This window comes from Dromaius novaehollandiae, chromosome 12 (genome assembly GCF_036370855.1).
Source record: "Dromaius novaehollandiae isolate bDroNov1 chromosome 12, bDroNov1.hap1, whole genome shotgun sequence".
NCBI lineage: Eukaryota > Metazoa > Chordata > Aves > Casuariiformes > Dromaiidae > Dromaius > Dromaius novaehollandiae.
In genome coordinates, this window is record NC_088109.1 from 13,557,439 (window position 1) to 13,579,063 (window position 21,625).

At 41.1% G+C, this 21,625-nt stretch overlaps 1 protein-coding gene across 2 annotated transcripts in view; it reads left to right on the forward strand.

Moving 5' to 3' along the window:
- The window catches only part of CHCHD6 (coiled-coil-helix-coiled-coil-helix domain containing 6), a 116,256-nt gene that overhangs the window by 21,703 nt on the left and 72,928 nt on the right, over nt 1-21,625 (forward strand). The window contains exon 5 of one of the 2 annotated variants that reach the window (XM_026093144.2): nt 19,481-19,564. The exons of the other annotated variant lie outside the window; for it this stretch is intronic. Within the exon in view, the coding sequence (XP_025948929.2) occupies nt 19,481-19,564 (84 nt within the window). The remainder of the gene's footprint in view (nt 1-19,480; nt 19,565-21,625) is intronic. 2 annotated transcript variants of the gene reach the window in all.

Genomic DNA, 21,625 nt, shown 5'->3' on the forward strand with positions numbered 1-21,625 from the left:
TTCCTTTTAAAACAAAATGTTTGGCTTACTTTATTTTATTCCATTAAGTAATTTCACTGCTAATGCATAATTATCTACAGCAGTGACACTCATCTACGCTTTAATTATCGCAAAGCTGCACAATTCCCCCTCATCCTGCCATGAAATTTGTCACTTGTGCAGGGTGGTTTTGCAGAGATAAGTGTGTAATAACATGGCAGTGCTTTGGGCCTCACGCAATACTTGGGCAGTTGCTGACTGTCAAATGTGGACAATGGAAAAGGAAGGATTTTGGTCTCACTTTTCTATTAGTGGCTGTTAGTAATATGGACTGAGATATTGGGAAGGAAAAGGCTTATCGAAACTTCATAGCACTGGTTTGAAGATGAAGATGTGAGCAAGTGCTGATTGGAAGCATGAAGCTTACAGGTGTTAAGAAAGTTTGGAAACACAAGTATTGTGGGTTTTTTGGGTTTGTTTTTGGTTTTTTTTTAATGAAGTAATCTAAGAAATGAAGCATCTGTGATCCTGGGCATCAGCACAGGAGCCCTGATTGTGTCTGAGGGGTATTCTTCGTCTTTCTCTTTTCTCCAGTCTTCAAGTTTTGCTCCCAAATCCATTTTCTGTAAACACCCTCTCTGAGTGCAGAAGAATCCAGTGAGAGCCTTTGATCCAGCCATTAATTGTGAGGAAATGCAACTAAGTAACAGGTTGTTCACCCCTAAATTGGGAAAGGATACATACTTAAGTGAAATACCTGCTGTTTCTTAACACTGCACTCCCTTGTCTGTTAAGGAGCAATTTTCTTAGTGAAAGACAAGGTCAGCCCTTTCTGAATAGAGGGCAAGGGGGCAAAACGATACTTGTGTTGTTGGAAGGCAAAGGTCTGCTTGGGAACAAATTGTTCTTTGAGATTCCCAAAACTTTGCAAAATCTACATGAAGAAAAAGCTGGTGAGAACTCATAATGGTACGTGTCTAGTTCCACAGAGCTGAGAGAAGTGGGCTGTCGACATCTCATTTAACTTGCAGCAGTGTGGTCAGGCTTGTGGATGAAGGAAGCTCTGAGCATGTGTCAAAAAGATAGCAAATTGTGAGAGGGACCTCATAGAAATGAGGACAGTGTGAGGAAGCAAAGCCTGTTTATTATCTTATAATAGATGAAAAAGAGGCCATTTATTGGTGTTATCTCTTGGCAGAGGCTTTCTGCCAACTGCCTTTGTCTGGAACTTTGACCAAGACGTGCAATACGTATTTGTGTTCCAGTTTCCACCCTGACTTAATTCTTAGGTTTGAAATTACCCTCTTTCATATACAAGAACATTGAATTATTTTCCCATATTGTTATGATGAAAGCCAATTTTTGGTTGCTGAGTGGTAGGAACAAGGATAGGAAGACCATACAGGCTGTGTTGCAACAAATATCCTCAGTCTCCATGAATCTGCTGTGCTTGGCCATAGCAGTGGCAAGTGTTTAAGCAAGCTTTCTTCGGCCTAGAGGTTTTTTTTGTATAAATTCTTTGGCCCAAGGTCATTGTCTTAAACCTATCACTTGAAGACCTCACAGCTTGCTGAGCTCTAAATCTTTACAGATTTTTTTTCTACAGTACTTATCTCAAAACTACATGAGATAATATGGTGATAAGACTTGCATGATATAGTGGTCAGTTTGATGGTTTTCTTCCTGTCATGAAAGGGTGTTGGGTTAGGAAGTGTACATTTTTTGCACAGGGGGATATATACTCACCCCCTGGTAACTCGGTCTCTAAGAACTCTTTTTCCTGGAATGTAAATACCATTGCTCAACTTCCAGATGTCACTTCTCTAAGCACTATTAGGTGAAATTCCTTCCATATCTGGCAGTTGATGCTCATATATAAAGACTGTAAATGTGCATAGCTAATCCCAGAATAGGTGTTTGGGTGTGGGTTTTTCTTTTCCTTCCCCCAGCATGCCCTAAAAAAAAAAAAATTCTGTAAGAGCATGGAAGTAAATGCTTTAGTGTTTCTTTTTTGTTTTCTGTTTTTTGTTTTATCTTGCAAAGGCCACTTGCCAGGTTTGAAGTCTCGACCAGCCTATGTTGGTTGTTTCTTTGGAGTTGTACTGTCATCCTGAAGTTTTGTAATATACCTTCCAAATAGGGATGGGATGAGAAGTTACTCTTTAAAAAATATTCTGTTTGTGCAAGGATACAAAAGAAAATGGAGAGACAAGGAGAACTATATACTGGAGATGAAGCTTATTCCCTCAATTCTCTTGGTCGGTATGGGGAAGCTAACACACAGAGAGCATTCTGTATCCAAATGGCAAGGGATTGACGTGGCATCGTGGGGGAGCAGCTAGGGAGAGGGTCAGTGAACGATCCGGATGGACTACATGTGTAGCCCATTGGAGGAGTGTGGAGGGCCTGTGGGAAACATAAGTTGTGAAACCTGGAAATGTGAAAGGGAATTGGGGGAAAAGGGAGAATTGCATTTCCGGGCTCTCTGTGCACGTGATGTTTTTGCCTCCTGTGTGCTTGTTGGCAGATGTGGAGAGAAAGGATCCCAGCCTGGCAAGTCAGCCACTGGTGTGGCTGATGATTAATTGCCCTTTTTAAATTGCAATTATGTCACTCATAGAACCCATGAATATTAATTCCTGATTTGCTGCTGGGAGGAGGGGGGCAGGGAGAGGAATGATGATGAGACAGGTCCATTTTAGTGATGTCTCAGAAGTGGGTTAAATGCTGTAGCCAAGAGTTACTGCTGCAAGCAGACCCTGCTTGACTCTGCATTGTTTTGTCTGTCTTGCTGCTGCTTTTCAGTGTTTCTGTTCCTTTTTCAGAATCCTCTCGGTGCTCATAGTGAATTTTCCCCACTGATGGTAGTAGGTGGCAGGCTGGCACTTAGCATTAGCTAATCGCTGTGAGCAGTATTAGTTATCTGAATTTTGTGGATGCCTTTCCACCTTTCACTGCTGCTTCACAAGTTCTTTAAAGACTTAAGAATTAAATAGGGATTTCTTTCTTTGATGTTCCAGCTATTTCCCTTCATCTCAAATGTATGTAACTTTTTGTTCCATTGTAGTTGGATCTTTTGAGATAATTTTCTGATTGTGCCATCTTGGAAGGATATTAACAGGCAAGCATCAGTACGTTGTGACTGTCTTCCTTTCAGTAATCTGAGCAAATACGTGTGATGCTGAAAATACCCAAATTGCAGAAGAAATTAGTATCTGATGGAACATTAATAGGTTAAATCCAAGAAGGAGGAATTTCAGTCATGATTCTGTCTAGTGTTTTCTACATGAGTCAGGACAAATTATTGTGTCTTGCATCTTTCTTTGAGTAGTGTCCTTCTCAAGAAGTGTTGTGATGTGTTGCTGTTCACTGAGATCATCAAAGGTGACTAGCATAGTATGTGTGCGTGGTGTGTGGATTTTTTTTTTTTAAACACCATTTGGTTCTTTAGTTCTCTGTGCTTTTCAGGTTTTTCAAAAACTTTCTTTAAAGCTTTTCCAAGCCTTTAGTTACAAGTGACTTTAAGTGCCTTCATGTCCTAACACAATTGGGTTGTGGGGTTGGTATCTGCCAAATTATCACATTGACTGACCTATGATTTGTAAGAAGGAGAATTAGATGGTGGAAATTGAAACAAACAAACAAAAAACAACCCCCCCCCCCCAACCCTCAATTCCCACCCTTTTCCTTTAGTTCTCTGTGTGGCAATTAAAAATTTACCGCTGTCTGAAAAATCTTCAGAGTGGGAGCATTGACTGAAGAGCTGAAAGTGTTGGTCATGTAAATGCTAAGCTATTACTTGGTGTTGGTGGGAAGAACAGACTCTACTTGGTGAAAGCTCTGAGATTCCAGTGCCTTTTTTTGGCTGAAGTGATACTCCTCCACTTTGCCATTCTCGGTGTTTTGTGTACAAGACAGAGCACCTTGCAAGAGAACTATATCCCATCCCGTGAGATAATACATTAAAACTTAGGCACATTAGTTTATTAATTTTGATCATTATGTTTAGTGCTTAACTTTATAAGATGATATTATTATAGTGCTGGTCAGACACTATAGTGACTGTGCAACTGAATTAAAGATGTTGTTTGGGATCCCTACAAAAGCAAAGGATTGGACGTGAAGGCTCCAGGTGGCCTATTCTAGTTCTGTGTTCAGAGCACTAGGGAAAAGCTATAAGAAAAGTAACTGCAGCAGAGAATAGGAGAAAAAGTATGTTTTCTATTTGTGCTTAGTGTTGTTCTTTCCTGGACAGTAAAGTGCATTTTGGTAAAGACTTCTCACTGACCTCAGAGGGGATTGAGGGCAGCCCTAGGACTGCTGGGTCAGTGCTTCATTAGATACGTTCTGGCTCTTCTGTTTTCCCCACATTTTAGCTTTACAGTTCCACGGTAAATTGCTGGTCTTTACCAACCCTTTCATTTTGGAAAGTTCCAAGCACTCTCATATGGCTGCTGTTGCCCTTGGAGGTAAAAATGAAGCATTTTATTTTACAAAATGGGTGTTGGATAGACAGCCATTTGACAACCAGAATAGCTTTTTATTACTAGTTCTTGTGGCTATTGCTTTTATCCTCCTTCTCCTTCTTCCTGTTTCCTTGCTATGTTTTTTCTTAACTCTCTGGTGTATGAACTACTTTGTTTAGCACCTAGTTAAAGGCCTAGGCCTCTAAGCATTACTGGGATGTGAAGAAGTAATCACTTTTATTACAGCTCTAAAGAGGTATCAACCATTCAACTGCCAACACTCATTGCCTCTCAAAGAGCTTTTCTTAGCAGTATGGGGAGTCTGCCCTTAGAAATCTGTCTCTAAAATGCAAAGTGTTTGTTAGTGCCTGGCTAATATACACCTTCCCATTGCTTGAAAGGACAAGAACAGCCAAATACTTCAGCCCCCATTTCCGCTGGAGCAGTGGCTGTTTTGCCCAAAGATGCACTGTAAACTTAGTGTTGTCCTCAGGAATTGAGTTGCCCCTAGGATACTCTTTAACTAGATGGATACTCTAAATATTGATTTTAATTAATTGAAATATTTAAAAAAAATTTTTTTGAACATTACCTTGTTTTAATAGGATTTGTTTCCATAGTGCTCCTCAACAGCACATTTTACAAGTCTCCCTGCAAGATACTTCTGAAACGCTACCTGTTTTAGGTAGCAGCCCGACAGACAAGTATGTAGCCTGTTACACAGTGGTGTAAGTTACGTACACTCAATCTATGAATTTGCACAAGGTGCAAATATCAACTCTTAATCAAAACGTGCCAAGGGAATGTCATGTTTAAAGGCCGTGGAGCCTCAGAGGGATCTCTGGTTTCAAAAGCGTGACCATTCCTCTGGCAGAAGGGAATGGTATGATACTCCAGTGACTTTTCTTGAAAAGGAGTGAGATTGAGCATATCTGGCCAGGAATTGCAGGTTCACACCCAGAAAGTCGAGGCCTTTTGGAACAAAGTATGCTGACCGTTGCCTAAAGCGTCAGTAACCTTGATCATTGGGGATTGAGAATGGAGACCAAAACTTGAAATGCCTCTTTGTGTTGCTGTAAGAGGTAAAAAAAAATCAGCTGTAACTTGACTTAAGTAGCAGTGCTGTGGTTGACTTTTCCTGAATGGTTGAGCACTTTTGTGTACTGAGATGCGCACGTGTGTGCGCGTGCACACACACACACACACACACACACACACACACACACACACACACACACACACACACACACACACACACACACTTACTTTATACTTATTTATTTATTTTGGGTGCTTTTGGGGGTTGCTTGTTTGTTTTTTAACATCACATTAATAGACGTTGTCCTCTTGACCCAGCAGTCCTAGTGCTTGGGAGCTCAAGGTAAGCTCTGCTTCCTTCGAGGCCGTGGTCTGAAAAGGCTCCTGCTCTTTTTGTTCACCACTGTGACCAGCATGAAGAGGAAGGTGGGGGGGAGAGGAAGAAGGCTTTGGCTGCTGCCTGTCTCTCATTTCTGTCAATGTAAAGAGCTTTACAGAGACAAGTAATATTTTGCAATTGAGTTTCTCTTTTAAAGACACTCTGATGCTAATGTTGATTTAATAAGGTTCTCTCATTTTCTCTCCTTGCTTAATTTGAAACGTCTAATTTTGTGCTTCACAGTTCTGAACACAGAATTAGTGAGGGAAGAAGAGCCGGAGGCAGGGGGGAACAGAGTGCCACACCAGGAGTTGCCAGGGGAGATTGATTCAATAGAGTGAAAAGGTGCAAAAGGTTACATGACCACAGTTCAGAACAACGTGATGGTGGTACTAATGAGAAGAAAAGCTTGATCCCTTAAAATGTTTTAAGGTCTCTGTGGATGTATGTTCTAACATTAAATGGAAAATGGAGCACTGAAATGTTGGTTCTTTGAGTGGATTTTGCTTTTGATTTTATATACATATAGTATATATATTATATGAGAAGTAGGAAGGAGAATATTAGATGATAAATAAGGCTTTAGAGGTTTTTTTATTTTAAAGGTTGTTTTGACAAGACTGGTGTTCATTTCCAAAAGTGCTGAGGGGTTATGACAGATTGTGACTTTGGTCTTGCTAGTTTATTTTGTCTGCACCTGAATGTTTTTTCCTCCTTTAATTTTGTGCCTGTGGAAGAAAGTTACTGACATCACTGGAAGCTTAATTCTTTTGTTGCACTGGGGATGAATGTGAACTTCTGAATACCACCATGACATGATGATCTAGAATACTGTAAGAATAAGAGTAATAATGCAAGCTTTTTCCTTCACCACCTGCTCTGTCAGTTTAACTTTCCCCCCACCTGCTAGAAACCACTCATGTGCAGCAGAGCTAAGTCCTAGGGTTGCCTCTTGCTTGCTGGAGTTGACTGACAGTTCTCACCACAACTGACTGGGCAGTGTAAACAAGCACAAGTTGTGCTCAGCTTAGTCTTATGATAAGCTGCCAACACATTTCACTGAAAACCTGGTTAAATCACAATTAAACCTACAAGGAAGAACTAGGCCATCAAAGTGAGTACTTGATACGTGAGGTTAATGGTTTTCAGTGCTGGTCAGGGACTTAATTCACTCCTTGCTGTTGGAGTTTCTTCAAAGCTGCAGTGGAGTCTCACCACAGAATTACCAGAAACTTGTCCAGAGCACCGTAAACTAACTGTGAAAGATGGTCTCTGCCTCTCTTCCTTCCATCCCATGGTCTCGGTTAAATGTAAGAATCCCTTTCGTGTCTCAAACTCTTGTACAACACACTATTCTTTCTTCCTTTTCTCTTTCTTCCCATTTCCTGCTAATAGGAGCTGAACTTCTGCCACTTGTTTCTGCTGAATTTAATAGCCAATTCTGGATTGTACAGAATGATCTTGAACATTTGGTTTGGGAGTGCACTTGACCAAGCAGGTCTGCATGGGGAATGAAGTAAAACTTTAGGGCAACTGCTAGTGTAGGTTCTACTGCTCAAAAAAAGCCCAAACCCAAGTTTTAGGCTTTCTTTTCCCTTCCCTTTCACTGCCTTTAGTGACTAGTCTCCAGGAATATTTGTCAAATCACTTTGCAGTCTGGTTATTTCTAGTCCACTGCACTGGTCAACTTGTTTGATCAATAAATCAATCAACAGGTTCTTTAAAATCACTTTCATTGACTTGGAAGTGTAGTGTACAAAAGGAGCTCACAAAGTAAATGATTGTATGTGCCCCATCTATAATTAGAGAGCAAATAGTGTGGAGATATGTTTGTAAATAGAATCTACTGTAATAAATGTGGCAATCTGTCTTTAGGGTTCTGCAATACTCTGAGCTGGATTGCCTCTTCCAGTTTGCAGACTCGTGAAGCATGAATCTTAGCTCTGTCAGGTCATCTAATTGCTATATTTAACACCTGCAGTATTTTAAAGCTAGATTTCAAGCTTTTTGCTCTTGATCAAAAGGTCTAGGAGTAAATACTTCTTTGGTTCCTTAGCACGTGGCATCGCATTTGAGCTTCAGGAGCTCCACTGGGACTTGAGAGTGAAACAACAAATTTTTTGTTGCAAGGAAAACTCATCAGAGCTGCTTAACTCCTCCTGCTGCACCCACTCTAACCTTCTTCCTCTCTATAGCAGAAACCTCTGGTTTTTGTCCTTGATGAGAGACTAACAGTTACTGTTCCTTTATAGAAAGAGAATAGTCTTCGCTCCCCTGGATTTTTCCAAGCCACCTGCCTTGAGCTCTTATGGTTCATAGTGCATACAAGAGTGTGTTGCATTGCCCAGTAAATGGGCATTGAATCAGCACTGAATTCTTGTAGCTCTTACTAATATTAAGTACCTGCACAATGTGGAAAACTGCTGTTTACAAATTGTCCTATCAAACGGAAATCAAAATTTTGCTGGTAGTGACAGAGATTTGCAAGTTGGTCTTGTTACAATCATGCCCTAGAGACTGCAATGTAAAAATAAAGAACACAGTTTTACAATAGCCTGAAATCCTCGTTGTTGCTGAATCTACGCTCTTTTTGCAGATGATTTCATTATGATATATTTGGCCTTCATTAAAAGATGCTACCTTGCAGCATTTTCTCTGATCATAGCCTTGTAGGGAATGAGTAGTGTATGTATCTGAGAACCAGCATATTTGCTTCCTAAAACGCACAGTGGGAAGCAAGTGCTCCAGAAGCAAGAATTGGTCTCTAGTGGACATTTTTTCTATAGTTCGAAACCACAACTTAATTGGTAGCCTTTTCATAACATTGACTGAGATCTAGGATGTAGGGAATGCTGCAGGCCAAGATTGAGGTACATTTTCAGAAATGGTGGTAGGGAAATTTAGTGCTGACTGCTTGTCTCTGTTTAGCGATCATGTAAACGAGGGCAGTTGCACTAAAGTTCTTCACGTCTCAGTCCTTTTTCCTTCCACGCAGTCTCTGTTATCTTTCTGCATATTTTGGTTCCACTTTACTCCATATGTAACACCTTACTAAAAGCATGTTTATGTATGTTAGCACATGCCACTTATTTAAACTTCCCCTCCTCTACAGTTCTTTGTGGTTCACTCCGTAAGGCTTTGGAATGCACTTGATTTATATAAAATCTCTATTACTGTGCATCTTTCCTATATATATCTTGTAAGCTGGTAGATAGGATTCTGCTTCCAGAAAGATGCAGTGCTGACCCTGCAGTGCTGAGTAGAGTGTTTTGCATATGTCTAGGGTAAAAGACTAGAGAACACAGGAAAATTTACAAGTGGGTAAAAATACAAGCTGTGATACTTGAAAGTGTACCTCATGTCTCCACCTGCAGAAGGAGTCAGAAAGAGACAGACAAAGGAGATGTGTGACCATGACTTTGAAGGTTTTCAAGAATTTTCTTATTCGAGCATATAATTAAGTCTGTCTTTGACTGTATTAAAAAGCGACCTCGAAGTCAACTGCATTTCTTTTAACTGTGTAGTATTTGAAAAAAATCTTTTTTTTAAACAAAAATAAATTAGATTTGTAATCTTGTACCAGAAACCCTGGATTCACTGTGCTGTATTAAACCTGTTTTCTTTGGCTGATGCTTACAGATATCTGTTGCATTCAGAGGCAGGTAGAAATTGCATGTAGTGTGTGGGAGCAAGTGTGGGGTTCATCGTTTGTGCTGCCCTGAGGCATGTGGGTTGATTATGCATGTCATCTTGATTTTCTGCAAAACATTGGTTGTGTTTGAACTAGTGTCTTTGACTGTTTGACTCGGAAGCTAATATAGCTCCATTTTAAGAAACTGGCAAGAGGAAAGCTATGTCCCCAGATGCATGCACAGAAATGAGACGGGGATGTTGGCATGCGTAACTGTTATCCTCCTGTTTTTTCTATCCCTAGAAAGCCATATAGCTCCCTTAGACTGGCATAATGGGAATTGGTATTAATGATGATGAGCTAGAAATAACCCAAAAGGAGTTGAATGGCCTTTGATTCTAGCTCTATGAGAAAATACCTTGTTGACTCAGTAGGGTCAGAAATATGTTTGGGGATAGGAAAGACATAGTTAATATTGAATTTCATGATGCCCTCTCCTGAGAGCTCTTTTTTTGCTAAATTGGTCAGGGACTTGGAGGTTCTTGTGCCTGATACGCAGAGTAGGAATTTAAGCAAAGAAGTAAAAATTTAGAGGGAGTTGTTGACTCACCTGCTATCAGAAATAAGCATCTTGAGCATACATCTCTGGAGAGCCTACACTCTCTGAAAGATTTCTATAGACATTGAATGCCTTGTCTGTTGGCAACCTGCAAAATGAAAACTCTGTATGTATGCAGGTATAGAAACAGTGATGGGAAAAGGAGAATGTTGGAATGGGCTGAAGTATTAAAGCAAGCAATGAAAGCAGATGGCTTACTTTGGATTTGATAAAATAGGTTTCTCTTTATTTTGTTTTAAATGGAAACTATCAACTGTCAGCACTGCAAACCTATTTTCAGCAGTGCTTTAAGTATTAAAAGTGCAGTTGTCCCTGAATCATAAAAGGGCGGGGGGCTTTACTGCTGCTTCCCGTCTTCACGTTTATAGAATTGTGTATGCTCTGTATACATTAGAGTTGAGCGATTTCATCACAGCCTTTCCTTAAAATTGATTGCTGTTCAGTTGTCTCTCTTCCTGCTCCCTCTCCCTTGTCAGTTGGTTACATTTCTGACTCTTGTTACATTTAATATTGATGCCGCTTCAATTTTCCACTAAACTGGAAGTGTTTAAGGGTTTGGAGTGGATACTGAATGTCTAGATATGTTCTTTAATTCTTATCATCATGAAAAAGTTTAGAGCTGGATTACTGCCCTAAGGAAGAGGGGCTCTTTGCTCATTCAGTGATGAAGTCTGGTCATCAAGATGCTGGAATATGTGCTGCAGAACTCTTCAGATCCTGACATGAGTGCAAAAGTTGTTGCCAGCAGCTGTCTTAGGTTTTGGGCACCTGCTGCTTTTCACTTCTCGCATCTCCCACTCTATCTTCCACTCCCAAAGTTGGCAGTGCCTCTAAAAATACTCTTTATTGACTTCTTAAGTAGGAAATCTACTGAGTTAGTAGTCTGGATTCCTGAGTCATTGGCTATGCTGTAGTGAGATTAGTTATATGACAGTATTACTAATTATGGCAAGGTAATCGGCATCTGGAATGAAACTGGGCACTTACTGGTTGCAGTCAGGTCAATAAATGATGAAGGCACTGCCTTTCCTTAAGCCGCTTCTTTATCTTTATCTTGCTGATTCCTTCCTTCCACAGCTCCGACTGCAGAACTGTGTTTTAATTATTGTCTGCCACAGAGGTGGGTGATGTGCCTGTAGTGGCAGTCACGTATGGGTGATGTGGTATATGGATTTGGGAAAAGAAGATGCTGGAGATGGTTTCTATGTATGACATACTAATTTGGCTCTGTATACGTGATTTTGGTGGAAACTGGACTGTAGATACATATGGGATACTATTCCCTGCCTGCAGCATCAGTGCTCTGATGTGAGGTTTTCAGAAGCACAGGTGCATTACTTGCATAGTTCCCATATCTAGCCAGAGTGCTATCCAAATGGACTGTGTTTTTTTCCATGTGAATACCTAGAATAGGGGTGGCTGGTTTGGCCTCAAATCCAGTTTGAATAATTTTTGGTTCCAGTGCAGTGGAGAATCTTGATTTGGTTTTGATCCCAAAGGAGTAAGTCCACTGCTTATTCTGTTTCCTGTAATTGATATCTAGTGTTAGGTTACTTGGAGAAGAAATTAACCCTTGTTTTAGCACAAGAACACAGCAGTCCTGACCAAGAGTGCTAAAAGCTGGCTGTGTGTGTGTGGGGGGCAAGGATTATAAAACTCAAAACCTGCAGCTGGGAGCTGAAAGTGAAGTTCAGTTGGTTAGGAAGCAAGGAACCCAAACACTGCTCCCTTCTTAGGCAGCTAACAGAAACTTGGAAAACGTTAGTTGGGCACCTCGTGTCTTTTATTATCGGTCAAGAGTGGTAAATACAGATCTACTAAAAGATCTTGGCATAGACTTGCTGGGCAGCAAGATTTAACCCAGCAGCCCTTTTGAGTTTTCATTTTTTTATTATTGTATTTTATTTAGTCTTTGCTTCACTCTAAATGTAATTATTTTTTCCAATACAGGAGCATGTCCTACCACATTTAAACCTGTTTTAATTTTCCTGTTTCCATTCAGTGGAGTCTATCCGTCTAGTCGTGGAGTAATAAGTTTTTTCCCATCATGAAATGTGACAAAACTAAAGCCTTTGGCAGTACCTACAGAATAGGTGCACTGTGTTAGCAAGAGTGTTTTCTCTTTGGACCGCAATTCTACTATTGTGCGTTATGTTGATGTAAGAGGGGCCGTTTCTTGGTGATAGGGCAGGTTCCTTCTCCTTGCTCAGCAGCTGTGTGTTGGTACCAGTTGTTTGCTTTGCCATGCAAGCATTTTTCCAACAGGACTGTGGCAGTTAATGGCTTAGGTTACCCAGGAATGACGTACAAAATCAGTAAAGAGCTACCTATGTGTGTGACACATCTACTCTAATAATAATATACACCATAAAGAGCCCCACATTCTTCCTGTCCATCTGCTGAGGATGGACAGCCTTGGATTGATAAAATGTAAAAAACAAAACTAAGCACATCTGTCTTGACTGTAAAAATCATCAGGAAGAAAAATATTTTTCAGATCAGGCTTTTGTCAAGACTGGTCAGACGATACTGATGAACACCGGCTGTGTATTTTTGGCCAACAACTTGATGCTATTGTAGCAAGCCTGTCTGCAGAAGGGAGGGCACTGGCCTCCCCCAGCTGAACTGTAGATGTTCGGTTCCACTCCCCTCAGCTGTTGCAGAGGATGAGGGTGGATGGCACATAGCTGATGACACATCATCCCTCAGTTACCTGAAGTAGTTGCTCTGTGCCATAAAAATGATGGCAGATCCCATAAACATATTGCTCTCCACTGTGTGCTCCCTCTGGCACTGAACTATGACCAAGAGGAAAGTTCCTCCTGCCCTGTCAACCCCCCTCAAATAAATAATCTTAATAACAAAAGCCAGCCCTTCTGTGAGGTTCCTGCTCAGCAAACGTGTTGCTGATTGAATGTAGCCCTGAGAGGCAGGGAAGGCTCGCAGCCCTTGACAACAAATGAGTGCTGTGGCTGCCTCGTAAAAGCCTTGGCATCCGAAGGAGGTGTTTATGGGCATGAAATGTTTATCATCTTGTACTTGCTCTGCTGCCGCAGGGTTACTGCGTAAGTAAAAAGTAGTAATAAGTAAATAAGAGGTGATACTGCAGCCTGCTTGATCTGCTTGTCTTCGCCCTGAAGTCCTTAAATTGGCTTGCTGACAAAAGGAAAAGAAGCAATTGAAGGCAGCTTGTATTTGGCACAGCAGTTTGGACTGTGAACTAAAGATGTATTCACCTGCCTATGAAGCGAGATCTGGCTGGAAATCTCATCAGTCAGCTGGCTTTGTTAGGAAGCACTCTTTGAAATCGTCCAGCAAAGATGACGACTTGCTGCTTAGGATCATTTGTGTGTTTAAAAATGCCCTTGGAAAAAGACGCATGTTCTTTGCAGGAAGTTTGGAAACAGCGCAGTTGTTGGCCTCCGTTCAAATATGCCCGGCACTGCCATGGTCACTGGTGTGTGGTGTGGATATCGGCATCTCTAACGTTGTGCGGTGCCGTGCATGACTCCTGACACGGGCTGCTTCGCATCTGTCTCCGCTTAGCATGCGCTCTATAGCGGGATGCTGCTACAGTCTTCGGAGTTTTTTTGTTTTTATTTTTGGGGGTGTGCGTGCTTTTGTCTTTGTTTTGCTTTAATAGCACAGTTCCCAACAGGGGACAGTGCTGCACTGTTTAAGATGCTTGTCATTTTTAAGGAACTTTTCTGAACTTGTCATCCTAAGAGCTATATTGTGCAGCAGCAGGCGGCCTCCATAAATCACTGATTTCTTTTTCTTCTCTTTCCTTTCCTTTCTCTCTTGCGCTCTCTTTATTCCAAGCCTGCGGATTTGGACGCCTGGGTAAGCTCTCTTTTTGTCTGGATCTTGCTTATTCCAAGTGTCATGTTGTTACTGCGCGCGTACAGATTGTTATTGCTGAGCACAGATGCAGGATTTTATTTTCTGTCATTACATTTTAAAAGGTGTTCAGCTAGAAAATTGCATATTATTTCCTCCATAAAGATTTTCACTGGTTCCTTTTGTGTAGCTTACAGCTGCTGAAACCAAACATGATCTGGTGATGTGTGTAGCTGAGCAGCAGAAACAGGAGGAAATGCAGGTTACACCAGTACTGTTTTTTTTTTTTTTTTTTAAGGCCATGAGTCTGCATCAGGGGTTAAAAGAAAACAAGAACGGTCTCCTGCCTTCAACAGGCTGAGAGAAAGAACAAAAAGCAGGTGATTTTGTAAGCCTCACGTGTCTGGCATAGTGGCTGCAGGCAACTCCACGTTGTTGAAGGTGATGTTACTGCTGATGCAAGTGAAGGTTGAGTCAGTGCTCCCCCATGGTTGCTCGTCTCATACAGCCCTCCCTGTAAAGTTTTGCTGTCGAGTCTCAGGCATGATGTACTCAAGCTGCCTCTTACTGTTTCAGTGTTGGCCTTTTAGCTCTGCCATTCCCTTTAGACTTGGTCAGGAACATGCCAGCTAGCTTATTTTGGAGCTAGTTCTGGTCTTCCGTGCACTGCTGTCAATTCCTTCTTCTAGTCTTGAAGCCTTTAATAGCTTCCCCCTGGCCACCCAGACTGCTGCTAGGATTGGAAAATGGGAAAGCATGAGGTATAAGAATTTGCAGTTATGAAGTGAGGCAAACTGAGGTACCCAGCCAAAACATCTCTGCCGTGCTACTGCAGAGATGTTGCTAGACACCTTTGGGGAAAGCTGATAGCTCCTCTCAGCAAAGACAGAATGATACAGAAACAAGGCATTTGATAGACTTAAGTATCCTTCCTTTATCCTTTAGCTTATTTCCCTGGATTGCCTCTGACTGATTTTGTTTTCTAGGCATCATTTCGCTAGTTTGTCTGTGACTGGTGAATGTGTTTTGCCAAGATGATAAATATTTTTGGAATAATCTTGCCAAGTGCTGTGACTTGCCTTTGAGGAAGCCCTTTATAGATTGTGGTATGGACCTTTCCTTCTAGCTCTGCTTACCCTTTGCAGGGAAAGAGTTTGTTTTTCTCCAGCAGATTCTTTTCCATGCCCTCTCCCCTAATCCCAGAACGCCAACAGTATTGCGGAGAGCGGCAGCCTGATGGTAGCCATCAGCTGTGGGCTGTGCTATTGCTGCACTTTATTCCTGGGTGCCACTTTCCCTACTGTCATTTAACCTTGCCAGGAAGCCCCTTTTTAGCAGATTTCCTCCCTAGTTTTCATGCTTAACAAGGTGATGAGAAGAGACTGTGATTAAAAGTAGTAAAAATCTGGTGGTGATGTTTTTCAGGGGAAAAGCCAAAGTTGATCTGTGAATGGATGCAGCTAGAGTGGAGCCCAGTTTTAGAAGACCAGTTACATGCTCTAATGCTGATGCATGGTATCTTGGTTTCAGTTTGGGATAAGGCTAGAAGTATATTTTGCTTTGTTCATTGACAATGAACCAATATTATTTCATTACCTCAATTAAGAGGTTTCTTTTCTTTTATTTATTTTATTTATTTTTTAAACTCCTTTGGCCTATCTGTGGTCTAGCTGGCCAGTGCTTGAATTGTTCTCTTCTAAAGCTATGAATTGTGTTGGCTGACATGCACGTGGTTTCACAGCTTGCTTCTAAAGGGGTTACATGATAAAGGGGGAGGAGGAGGAGGCGGGGAGTTTCACATGACTGTGCCCTAGCTCTTGGTCATGATCCAAAGCAGCACTTAAATAACCTGGAAAAATTTTGGGTCATGGAAAAATGTAAAGATAAAAAGTAGGAAGAACTTGAAAGACCCTGCCAAAGTCTGTGTATCCATGCCCATGGAAGCCAAAGTAGTGGTACACTAGTGGTGTACCTTCACTGCCCTTTTGTAAGCATGTAGTGCTTCTAGCTTCTGGCACCCTTATAGAGAATTTTTGAGCATTTTAAAGTATATCTTACACCCTCTTCTTGTACTGAGGGGAAATTGCCTGTTGCTCACACTCTTTTCAAATACTTGAGTGTCCCACATATGTGCTTTGCCATATATATAATACATATAGGGCATATATATAATTAAAACATATTCTAAATTTTGGGTTTACTCATGTATTCTGTGTTTAACTACTCTCTGCCCCCCCTTCCCTCTGTATTTCATTTCTCTCTCTACCTCTGCTGTGTTTTTTCTCTTCAGTTTCTTAGTTGTCATCTGTGGACTTTGGTCATCTCGTGCATGATGTGTTCAAGCTCAGATGTAGCTTCTCCAGTATGGATGTGAAATCTGATATGTGGTTTCTCAAACCAGTGTGTTAACACACATGTCTCTCCTCCTCCATCCATTCTCTAGTTCTGAAGGCCTTTGTGTGAAAAGTGTATCTGATGCTTTGTTTGCCACCTGCAGTCTTGGTCCCCTGTGAAATTGTCATCATCTCCATGGCAGCCAGTTCTGTCTGGGACGTCACAGGCTTCTGACTTTGGGTAGGGAATAAGCAGCAGGGCTAGGAACTCTTAATAAATATCCTGTACTCCATATAAAATTTCCCTTGTTGCCTAACCCAGTTTGGAACAGTGAATATTTCCAACGACACATGCTCTGGCTGTGCCATTCATACTTCAAACATCATCATAAAGTGTACTAAAGTTTCTAGTAATAACAGCTGGGGGCTAGAGGGGAAACAGCAACTTTCAAGCAGATCTGTCACTAAATAGAATATTACTTCAGTGGTCTGAAACAGCGGCAGCTCTCTAAAACAAGCAAGGCGTAGAAAATATGTCTGAGTTGTACAATTTAATGGTGATAATGTGGGAGAAAATTACTTGAAGAGTTGTACTGAAGGGAAGAATAGTGGGTGTGCCAAGGCCATAATCTGTGGTTGGGAGATGTGGTTTTGATTCTTGCTGAAGGTGGATTTTGCAGGCCTCCAGGCCAGTCACTTCAGGTGTGTTTGCCTGTGGCAGGTTGCATTGTTAGGGAGGTGTTTTCCAGTTGGGGCATCCCAGCCCCACTCAGATCTGCTTGGGAGTTCATGGGGTGTTATCGTCACCCAGGTCAACACACCTCTAATGTCTCCGCACCTCAGCATCCCATTTGCGAGATTAGGCGTTTGTGTCGCAGTCCCTTGTGGCGGTGTTGTAGGGATAAATATGGTGAACTTTTTATTGGAGGAGGTGAGGCAGATTCCTGGGATGAGAAGATGGGTGCGTGGGTCCGTGTCGTGCCAGAAATGGACTAAAGGCTCTTGCCTGCCAGGATTGCTACACATACTATTTTTGTGCTCCCAGAATAGTCTGCTGCTCCAGGAGAGTAGCACTGCCACATAATTCCTTGTTCAGATTAATCTGAACCTTTTTCTTTTTTTTTAAAGTGGTGATCTTTCGGCAGTTCCCTTCCTCTATTACACTTACACCTGAATCACCTTCCATCTGAATTGTGCAGAGAGGGGTCAGTACTGTGTTACCTTTCTTTCATTTTACTTTATATATACATATATTTTTCCCCCTGAAGAGAATGCAACGCATGTGTTTAGCAATCTGATTTTATGGGTGTTATGCAGAAAACTAGCGGGAGAATTGAGGTCCTTTGGTTTCCCACCAGGCCACCCTGCCGCCTCCTGCCAGTTTCATTTCAGTTGAAATTTGCTTTGTTTTCTTCATAGAGGATGGATATTGATTCAGAAGGATAGCTGTAGCTCTGTAATCAGAGTAAGGGCAGTAATTTTGGCACATAAAAGTTGCTATTTGGTGCCCCCCTAGTTGGTGTTGTATCTGTTCAGTTAGGCTAGATGTGTAGGACAGCTCATCACCCCCTATGATGTCCTGTTTCAGCCCATTTGCAGGCCAGAGAATATACAGCAGCTTTGGTTAAACTGAAGCCAGAGATTTTGCCTTTAATCAAGCATCTTTGGGAGTAAAAGGATTTAGATGTGGGTCTGTAGTGCTTGTGCCTTCCCCTGGCCATGTTGGCTGGGATGGCAAACATGGGAACCAAAATTATTCCCCCCCACCATCCCAGCCAAAACCCACCCGCAGGTCTCATGCACTCTGAATTTATTTGCTTACTCATCAACCATCCCTTGCTGCCTAGCTTAATCTCTTCTTAGCCCTATTATACCACTATATTTCCATTACTAGGGGAGTAGAAAGAAGGAAACGCACAGCAACTTACTTTCAGATGTAATTTTTCCCATTAACAATGGCTGTTGGCCACAAAATGACAGGTCTGAGCCTATGGGGATGTTTCTGTCCCAGCTGCTTAATCATATTGGACCAGCATTTCTATGATTGTACCAACATCATTAAAAGTTAAGAGCAGTGCTGCTGCAATGCTGCGGAGTAGAAGGGTTTGTGTTCGTGTTAAACAGGCTAATCGTTCCGATTGTGAAAGATCTTCTGCCTGGTGATAGCGTATGTGGGCACAGAGATTTTTGTGGGGTGGGATGGGGGAGAGACACAAGTGCCATTCTTCTTGCTATTGTTGTTTTGTATTTTCAAGCTTTAAAGAAAAGTTTATTTTAGTTCCATCAATGCCATGTTTTCTTAATGCTAGTTCAATTTAGGGGTGGGAATGCAATGAAATACTACTGCCAGTTGTAAAGAGCTGAAAGGGAAAAGCTGTTGCTGTAACCACAGAGACTATTTTTTTTTTTCTTGAGCATTGTCTAGTTGATGAACTGCTTTAAGCAAGTGTTTGTATACCAGGTTTGCTGTTTTGGAAGTGTCAAGCTTATACTTCAGGAGGAAGAAAAGAGAAATTCTCTGATTTCCTCCCCTCCCTACCCCAATTTGGGCAACACGCAGTCAGAGGAGCTCTGGGGGTGGTGATGGTGTGTGCACAGAGAGCATATGAACAGAACTGCAAATTGTCATGGTACTCTGAAGTCATGGCACGTACTGAAGTATGTGTGTAAAACAACAACAACAAAAAGTGAGAAAATGTCTCTCTCAAGATGTTATAATATAGGCTTGCATTTGGGATTTCCCTCGTGGCATGGTCATAGGGATGTATTAGATCTGTAGAGGCTTTCTGACCCTCCAAGAGGCAAGTGCTTATGAAGTGGAGAGTTTGGGGGTTGTGTTTAAGGTACTATGAGCTTGGATGACGTGCAATTCTGAAAAAAGCAGTAGGAAGGTCCAGAAGTGTCACCTTCCTAGGATTAGATGTTTTCATTTAATGAAGAGAAATAAAAATGAGGTAATGAGTTTGAGTATGATACTAATTGGAGTAATTCAGACTTGTGGGAATAGTCCAAAATGAACCAGAGAACTGAAGGTTTGAAGTTTCAGCTAGAGGAATCCCATATACCAGTCCTGAGCAACCTGGATTTTCTGAGTTCCTTCCAATCTGCATCCCATGTGCTTTCCTTGCCTTCACATGTTGTTCTTTTTAGTTTCTTCTTTACTGAAGTTCTCTTTTGTTTTTTTTTTCTTCCCAGGCCATGGAGCTGCAAGGCAGGGAGGCAGAACTGAAGCGGCAAGAGGCCTTCTATAAAGAGCAGTTGGCCCGCATTGAGAGGAAGGTGAGGCGCGGTGGTCTTTCATTTGTGGCCTCTGAATGCTGGTGGGATTAGACACGGATTTGAGTGGATCCGCAGAGTAGAGACACGAGAAGCGTTGTGCCGAAATCTGGAACTGCCAGCCCTCATTATTTATCCTTCCCCCACCTTTACGTAGCTACATGAAAAAGCTGTATGAACCAAATCTCTTAAACAATTCATGTTTGAAAGATAGGTGGTTTTAATTGGATAACTTAAAAGAAAATTTTTATAATAGTTCAGACTTTGTTTTCTTTTTCACTGTGGGGTGAAAAGCTAAGTTTGCCTTGTTTTTTATTCCTTTTGTTAAAATTCCTGTGCTAAATTAAAAAAAAATCACAAATCTTGCTATAAATATGAATTAAAGTTGTATTATTAATTTTTCTCTGGGGAGCCCAACAGTTCAAAGTCTGCTGCTGCAGTGCACTGTCTGCTTCTTGCTGGATAAGCCTTTGAAATGAACATGATTTAAAGAAACACTGTCAAGCATCTTTTAAGCCTGAAATGACCTTTAAAATCCATTTAGGGATTTGAATCTCTCCCCTAAACGTGGGATTTGCTTCTCTGTTTAATTGTTTACCATGATGAGTTTTTAAAAATTGATGCCATAAAAATAGGAGCAGCCATGCTCTTCCTTATGAACTAATGCGTTTTTCACTTCCTGGCAAAATGAAATAATGTTATAAGTAGTCTTTATTTTTTAATAAATGTGGAGAATAATCTTCTCCAATTTGAAGCAATTAGGCCTCCTGACAGGGAGCTGCATACATCTGACTTGTAGTTGTGTTATATGACTGAAAAGAAATGCAAAGCTGTGATAAAGGTGGATCATAAAGAGACAGAGAAATCGGTCAGCTTTACTACCAACATGCAGCATGATGGTGAATATGGAACACTAGAAAATTACAGGTCACAGAAATGATAGGAAGCTATTGGCACATCTTGTGCCCCTTTTCATTCTCTGCTGCTGTGTGATTGTCCATGCAGCTGCTTTTTTTTTTTTTTCTTTTCTTTTCTTCCCCAAACCATTGATGGTAGAACATGCCCATGAGCAATTTCACATGATACAATTTTGCAACATTTAATCCATACATTTCATTAAAAAATAAACTATTAAAACTACCACTCAGTGTTGCATTCAGATTTTAAATTCTATTTCTAGATAATGGGGATTGTTCGGTGAAATTGCAAACAATCTAGCAGCTATCGTTCTAATTATCACAGTTGTCCATATGTTCATACGCAAAGGGAATTTTTGCAATTTCTTGGTCTCATGCTGTGTGCTTCTATTATGTTCTTCTTTCCAGATTTAGTTTCATGAAGCAGAAACTGCAGGGAAAATTTGTATGTGTGTCTGTCCTTTATGGACAGTGGAGTTGGGAGAAGTTTGACCAGGCTGCTTTGTCCTCCTGTTGAAGTCTTTTGTTAAATTTTCTGTTTCCCTTTTCAGATCAGTGTCTCTTGCTACAGAGTAACTTTTTCAACAAGGTGATGGATGTTTTAGTGCAGGATTTTCACTCTGGGATTAGGTGGCTAGCCCACACTTCTATTCAAATTGCAGAGATGCATAGAAACTCTCTTCTAGTTCTTGTACAATAGCAGGTAGATAATAAGGACAGGTTTTCTTTCCTCTCTTGAAACACTAGATAGTTTCTGACCCTTAAACACTAGCATTTTGCTGGTAATAAAATAGAAGAATGCCTCCAACTGTTAGTGTAGATTGGAGTGGGAGGTGGTGGGGGCTAGAAGGGAGAGGAGAGAAATGTACTTGAAACGGTGTAATAAAGCTTAATTGTATTAGTTTTGAAAAAGGTTTTCGATCTTCTCCGTGGATAATTTTATTCCTATAATGGTTGGAAAGATGGGAAACACAGCACAGAACAATCTTTTTTATTAGCTGCTGCTTTTATATAATTCTGCTTTTATTTGTTGAATACACGCAGACCTTGACGTTTATTTATTTATTTTTCCTTCCACTTTGTTAAAATCTTCCAACTCAGGTGTTTTTTTTTTTTAATATATTTCCATACACATATGTATATATAC